The following is a 7,689-nucleotide window of genomic DNA, read 5'->3' as shown; positions in this document are numbered from 1 at the left end:
CAGTGCTTATACAGAGTGTCTCATTTCTGACATGAATTTTCAGTTTTCAAGAGTTCTTTTCTTCCGGCTTGGCAGAAGAAAGCTTGGGTCCTCTTTACCAATTACAGACCATTCTTCTCTTCTGTAGCTCTTCCTGTAGCTCAGCAGCTAGGGCGCCAGTCACATACACTGGAGCTGGCAGGTTCGAATCCAGCCTGTGCCTGCCAAACAACAGTGATAACTACAACCAAAAAATAGCTGGGCATTGTGGCGGGAGCATGTAGTCCCAGCTATGTGGGAGGCTGAGGCAAGAGACTCGCTTAAGGCTTAAGCCCAAGAGTTTGAGGTTGCTATGAGCTGTGATGCCACAGCACTCTACTGAGGGCAACATAGTGAGACTCTGTCTCAAAAAAAAAAAGGGGGTCTTTTCTTCCTCTGTATTTTCCTGTTTTATAGCATGCCATTATTTCGTGCCAATATCCAAAATAACCACAAAGTTCCATTTCACTAATCCACTACACAAGCCTCACCACTGTCTCACCACACGGCCCCCTTTATTTCTAAAAAACAATTTCGGAGGCTTACTCAGACTTCTCCCAACTGGTATTGCTTTTATTTCTTTAGTAATTCACCAGATTTGTGTTTATAATTCAGGGTATCTGGAAAAAAATAAAACATAGAAGCCAGTGCTTCCACAAAGAAAACCAGAATACCCACCAAGGACAATTTACACAACAGATGCAACAAAGATGAATGCCTTTGCATAGGTTCACTTAGGAAACCAAAGTTAAAAGAAACATCTAGATATCAAGAGCAAAACTCAAGGAAAAATACCTTTTATATTTAAAGACATTTGTTTACAATTGCTATCAATCACATAAATGATTGCTATCAACACATACTTTTGTTTTTTACTGTTTTTCCACATTATTTTTTGCATAGATATATAGAATCCTCAATGACCCATGTCAAGGGCAACACACCTTCAGCTGTATAAACACACCTCCTAGCCACTGGCTCACCAAACAATCCGTATTGATTTCTAAAGTTCATTGTTGGAAACCTATCCTAATTCTCTACTTCCACAGGTCTGGCATGCCTCCTCCTGTTTCTTCCAGGTTGCTTCTCTGTAATCACAATGTCCTAGTGCAGGCATGTCCACTTTCCCAAACTCCCCTAACACACTGAAGTGTCCTCTCAGCACTTCTAACACCCCCGCAACCCTATGATGCAGATAAAGCCACCACTGCTCAAGCATAATAGGGAACAATGCAAAGGTTAAGTATTTCCATTTTCTACCCAGAAGAGAATATATTATATAAACACAATATTTTAAATGTATATAGATTACAATGAAGTTTATGCTGAAAGAGTTGTAACAAACGTAAGGCGGGGAAAAAATACAAATGCAACATAAATTAGGTTGAAGATTTGTTGGGTAAGAGCCATAGGAACACCGAGATAAAGCTCATGTTGGGTGAAAAGGGGTCAGAATAATCGAGGAAGGCTTCACAGTGGAAGTAAGACCCTGGAAGACATGTACTATTTGGGTGGGTGAAGAAGGTATTCCAGATGTGGGCAGCAGCATGAACAAAGGCCCAGAGGTAGGAATGAACATAGCACGTGGAAAGGTGAGCGAAGGCACAGCCATAGCTGGAGCCCAGCATGACCCCTGGAGAGGAATAGGAGATAAGGCTGGAGAGGGGCACTGGGGACTGACCAGAGGGGACCCAAGAACCTTGACAGGCTTCTTCTCCACAGGATGCAATTTCTGATGCTGAACGAAACTTCTATACCATTTGAAGGCTTTCCCACACACCTTACACTTATAAGGCTTCTCCCCAGTGTGAACTCTCTGGTGCTGTATGGAGGCTATTTTCTGAGTGAAGGCTTTGCCACACTCCTTACATTGGTAAGGTTTCTCTCCAGTATGTATTCTCTGATGGACAATAAAAAGTGACCTACAACCAAAAGCCTTCCAGCATTCCTTACATTTATAGAGTTTCTCCCCTGTGTGCAATCTCTGATGCTGAAGGTAAGCTGCACTCCTATAGAAAGCCTTTCCACACTCCTTACATTCGTAGGGCTTCTCTCCAGTGTGGATCCTCTGATGTTGAGTCAAGGATGTGTTGGAACTCAAACCTCTGCCACACTCCTTACATTTATAGGGCCCTTCTCCAATGTGGTTTTTCTCATGTACAATACAGTCATAGCTGGACTTAAAAGCTTTGCCACATTCCTTACATTTAAAGGGCTTTTCTCCAGTATGACTCATCTGATGCCGAATAAGCTTTGAGTTATATCTGAAGATTTTCCCACATTCTTTACATTCATAGAACTTCATTCCACCTCGAAGTATCAGATTTGGATTTAGACTAAAAGTCTGCCGTACTGCCTTGCTTTTAAAATCAAAGTGCTGAAAACTGTTTCTGCAAAGTCCTCCTACTGGTGCTCTGTGCAACTCTATTTCTTCAGAGGCCTCCTGCTTTATAACTGGCTCTTCATTCATGATCCAGGACTCACCATCTGAACAGAGAAACCACAATGTTCCCAATTACTGAACTAGAAGGAAAACACAATTCAGTGAATTCAGTGGTCTTAATTTTCTCCTGTTGAATCTGATTTTTTTTAATAAACCCATGAAGTGGCTATAAGCATCCATAAAGGAGGATAAGAGAGACAAAGAAAAATAATGACAGACAATTGGTGAAGACACAGAAACAGACCAGGAAAGGACAGCCAGGCAGTGCCCCCTGTAAGGAAGGCTAGGAAATGAACTATGGTAGGGAGATGGGAAGGAGAACCTCAAGAGGGAGAAGGAAATACGGGGGGAAGAAAAAACAGTGAGTGAGGTAAGAAAGATCAGCAAGAAATAGACAAAAATCTTAGAACAGAAAGAGACAGAGATCCAGAGGAGGAAAAAGAGATAAGAGACTGGGAAGAACAGAGGAACAGTTTTAACACTGCAAGAAGTCTCACAGGCTGAGAAACACAAACCAGGAAAAAAATGATCCCAATGCCCTACCTGTGATCCAAGAAATCACCCCAAATTCTAAATACTGTCCTAATAATTCTAATTTAAAACCTTCACAGTGGTTATTTAATTATTTAAATAATTCTAATTTAAAATAATCACAGTAGTTACAGCACCAGCCACATACACCAAAGGTGGCGGGTTCAAACCCAGCCCGGGCCAACTAAACAACTGCTAGCTGGGTGTGGTGGTGGGCACCTGTAGTCCCAGCTACTTGAGAGGCTGAGGCAGGAGAATCGCTTAAGCCCAAAAGTTCAAGGTTGCTGTGAGCTGTTATACCACAGCACTCTACCAAGGGTGACATAGTGAGACTCTGTCTCAAAAAATAATAATAAAAATAAAAATTGGCTCAGCATCTGTGGCTCAAGTGGCTAAGGCGCCAGCAACATACACCTAAGGTGGCAGATTTGAATCCAGCCCGGGCCTGCCAAACAATAATGATGGCTGCAACCAAAAAGTAGCTGGGCATTGTGGCAGGCGCCTGTGGTCCCAGCTACTTGGGAGGCTGAGACAGGAGACTCGCTTAAGCCCAGGAGTTGGAGGTTGCTGTGAGCTGTGATGCCACAGCACTCTACCCAGGGGGATAGCTTGAGGCTCTGTCTCAAAATAAATAAATAAATAAATAAATAAAAGTAAAAATAAAATATTCCACATAATATTCTGGGATAAAAAATGATTTTTCAGAGTCAGGTAGAACAGCAGCAGGACCAGAGAGCCTCAGGCCTCAGCGATACCAGTGCTAAAGGAGCTACCACATACAAATCACATTGCACAGGCTCAGCACCCGTAGCACAGTGGTTACAGCACCAGCCACACATACCAAAGGTGGCAGACTCGAACCCAGCCCAGGCCAGCTAAAACAACAATGACATCTACAACAAAAAGTAGCCAGGCTTTGCGGCAGGCACCTGTAGTCCCAGCTACTTGGGAGGCTGAGGCAAGAGAATCGCTTCAGCCCAAGAGTCTGAGGTTGCTGTGAGCTCAGACACCACAACACATCTACTCAGGTTGACAGCTTAAGACTCTGTCTCAAAAAAAAGAAAGAAAGAAAGAAAAATCACAGTGCGCGTGAGAAGGATGGCTTGGAAACCTCTCTCTAGAAGAGAAAGAAGTCCAAGTCATCAAAGCCTTCCAGGACTGGTGAGCCATGTCAGGTTAATTTTAGGTGCTCTATTTGTGTACTGGGGCTGTGGTAGAAGAATATTCCCAGCCTTTCTCTCTATGGTCCCATTTATGACAAATACAATACAGACCTAAAGATCACGACAAATGGGGCATTTAAGTGACTGAGATAAGAAAAAGGGAAATTAAAGCCATTATTTTCATTACTGAAGGGCTAAAAGTAAAATTCATAGCTGTGGCACAAATAAATCAGTTTAACCCACAGAATCACATTTTCCTTAAAGTTTCTTTGTAATGAAAAATGACATAAAATTAAAATTTTCCACTGCTAAGTGAGAAAAGAAGAAGTGGTTTAGGAGCTACTGAGTCACAGTACTTCTGCTTTGAAGGACAGCCACATGAGTGTGCAGATGGTGTGGGGCCATGCACTCTTACGAGGGTCTTTCCTGGATCGAGGTAAGAAGACAGTGAGTGGTCAGAGAGTGCACTGGGTACTGCCTTATAAATGACTCAGAGTGCTGTTCTTACAGCAGCAGAAATACTTCTCAAGTAGTAAACCATGAAGACAAAAGAAGAAACATAATGGCTAGGTTCTCACACTCACCTGCAATGATGCCTCTCAGAACATCTGTGTCCCAGGGATCTGGGCCCCATGGTGCTTCCCCCTTCTCCAGCTGGGAGATTAGCATGGGTTTGAGAAATGGAAACCCTACTTCAGGAGGAAAGAAAGAAAGACAAGTTGAAGGCACACATCCAGGGCTGTTCCTGAGATTTCTCCCTGCCCAGCCTCCACTGGGCAAGTTGAGAGAAAATTAGAAAACCCAGGAGATCAAGTGAACTACCAAGGGGTTCCAAGGAAGGGGTCCAAACTGTGTTCCACAATGAAGCCAGGGAGATCTGATTCTCCTCAGAAAGAAATGTTGTAATGCAGCTCTGACTGAGACAAACTCCCTTGGGAATGATGTATGTACTGCTCCCTAGAATACCCCTCCTCAGAAGGGACAACCAACATCCCCAGAAAACTAGAAGGGCTCACCTACAGGGCCAATAAGAGTGCTTCCCCTTAAGACCCAGAACCTTACCCTTCCTTGGGGTATATGCAAGTCTAGTTTCAAAAGCAATGGGAACCAAGGATTTCCCTACCCAGCATCTTTGGAGGCTGGTGATTGCAGAACTTCCTTTGGAGGTATCAAACCTCAGGGTTATTAGAATCCTCCAAACAGGCCAGGCACAATGGCTCATGCCTATACTCCTAGCACTCTGGGAGGCCAAGGTGGGTGGACTGCTTGAGCTCAGGAGTTCAAAACCAGCCTGAGCAAGAGAGAGACCCCGTTCCCGATAAGAATAGAACAATTAGCCAGATGCTGTGGCCTATAGTCCCAGCTACTCTGGAGGCTGAGCAAAAGAGATTGTTCAAGAGGTTGAGGTTGCTGTGAGCTATGATGCCACAGCACTCTACCCAGGGCAATAGAGTGAGACTCTGTCTTGAAAAAAGAGAAAAAGAATCCCCAAACACCTGAGGAAGATATCAAACTATCACTAAGAGAGAACTTACCCAAGGAAGCTACATTTGCATAATTCTCCAGCATCACCTCCCTGTACAGGGCCCTCTGCGCAGAGTCCAGACTAGCCCACTGATTCTGGGTGAAGTACACAGCCACATCCTCAAAGGCCACTGACTCCTGAAACAACAGGTTTCTGCTCAGGCTCTGGGTGAGAAGCAGAAAAGGGCAGCCTGAGCTACAGGGAGGGAGAAATCTGCCTGGATTCACAACTCTGAGGCCCATGGGAGGTCTCCTCTAGCAAGAACAGCACCTAGTACCCCAGCCAGGGGCCAGATCTCTGCCAGTATTCCTACTTTCAAATGGGGAGCTCACCACTCTCCCATCTGCACAGCTCTGGGGCCACAGAGCTTTGCTACCCAAACTCATAGCTCAGCATCGGATGCTCTCTCCCTCGTAACTGCATCAATCCCTATGTTCCTGGCTTCGCAGATCTATCCCTCTGTCACCTCTTACTCTTGTGCATTCTATAATCCTATCATCTTATTGTCTATGCCTCAGTTGCACCAGACAGCTACCAATGACCCTGTCTCTACACATCCAAAGTGCACACACACAGGCCCATTTGTTCCCTGCACATATATTGTCTTTGATCTTTATCAACATCATCCACAAGCACACACCAACAGCCCCAGTATTTCACAAATTTCTCTTTTCTACCTTTCTGCCATATCAGAAAGCTGGCTCTTGGCTGGGCGCAGTGGCTCACACCTGTTATTCTACCACTCTGGGAGGGTGAGGCAGGTGGATCGCCTGAGCTCATAAGTTCCAGACTGGCCTGAATAGCAGCAAGACCCCGTCTCTAATAATAGCCAGGCATTAAGGCAAGCACCTATAGTCCCAGCTACTTGGGAGGGTGAGACAAGGGGATCACTTGAGCCCAGGAGTTTGAGGTTGCTGTGAGCTGTGACACCACAGCACTCTACCAAGGGCAACATAGTGAGACTGTCTCAAAATAATAATAATAATAATAATTAGGCAGCATGCCTATAGTCCCAATTACTCAAGAAGCTGAGGTAGGAGAATTGCTTGAACTCAGTGAGCTATAATCAGATCCCTGCACTCTATCCCGGGTGACAAAGAGAGACCCTGTCTCACAAAAAAATAAAAAAGATTAACTACTTAGGCAAAGATTACACAGCCAGGACTTCAACCCAGATCTATCCAACAACAAACATGGGCTCCACATGCCAAGCTGCCTCCCACACTGGGCTCACAAACTTCTCCAGAACATGGCTAAGCCCCGAACTTCACCACAACCTGGTGCTGCCCCATCCCTGAAGAACAGCTTCTCAAACTCCCCAACTCCCCAAATTACCATTCAATCCACCTTTACCATACTTCTTCCAGGCCACAGGGGTTCCCCCTGTCCCCCAATTCATGGTCTCCTCTTTCAAAACTGCACACTCTACCCTGGAAAAGTGGAGCTTCTAAATCTAAATCCCTAAGGCCCCAGAGCAGTCCCAGATGGTGTCCTACTGGCTTCCACAGTTGGGGTAGCGCAGACCACAGAGACTAGGTCGTCAGCTAGGAGGGGTTTCATGACTTGTGCACCATCTTATTTTGATGCCTCCCACAGATGAGTCTACCTCCAAGGAGATTCTCACTACCCTGTGCAATCAGCCTTGTTCTTTTCAACCACTGAAAATGCAACTACTTACAACAGGGGCTACAGGCAAGTACCTAACTCTAGCGTGTCACCTTCTGACTCCAGTAACCTCTACGCAGCCTGTGTCCAAGAGTAAGCACAGAAAGAAGGAAATATAACTAACTACTCTTGAAGGAAGGAGGGAAGAAAAGTACACCAGGGATAAATCCTGGGAACTCAAACAGCTCACAGCAGCTTCACTGGCTCTACACATAGGTCCCCATGAGAGTCCTTTCAAAACAAAAATACCTTGGGAACTCAGTTCTAAAGGAGACACTGGAAAAAAAAAAAAAAAAGACCAAATCTAGTTATTTCTCTTTTTTTTTTTTGAGGAAGAGTCTCAT

At 44.8% G+C, this 7,689-nt stretch overlaps 1 protein-coding gene across 2 annotated transcripts in view; it reads right to left on the bottom strand.

Moving 5' to 3' along the window:
- Window positions 1-404: 404 nt before the first annotated feature.
- The window catches only part of LOC100966155 (zinc finger protein 621), a 12,292-nt gene continuing 5,007 nt past the window's right edge, over window positions 405-7,689 (bottom strand). For both annotated transcript variants that reach the window (XM_003794488.3, XM_023515956.1), the window contains exons 3-5: window positions 5,691-5,817; window positions 4,740-4,847; window positions 405-2,505 (exon numbers count right to left, since the gene is read on the bottom strand). In XM_003794488.3, the coding sequence (XP_003794536.1) occupies window positions 1,448-2,505; window positions 4,740-4,847; window positions 5,691-5,817 (1,293 nt within the window). In that variant the 3' untranslated portion in view covers window positions 405-1,447. The remainder of the gene's footprint in view (window positions 2,506-4,739; window positions 4,848-5,690; window positions 5,818-7,689) is intronic.

This window comes from Otolemur garnettii, unplaced genomic scaffold (assembly GCF_000181295.1).
Source record: "Otolemur garnettii isolate 467f Iridium unplaced genomic scaffold, OtoGar3 scaffold00082, whole genome shotgun sequence".
Taxonomy (NCBI): Eukaryota; Metazoa; Chordata; class Mammalia; order Primates; family Galagidae; genus Otolemur; species Otolemur garnettii.
Note: the sequence above shows the minus strand (reverse complement) of the source record. Positions and strands in the feature narration are given on the sequence as shown.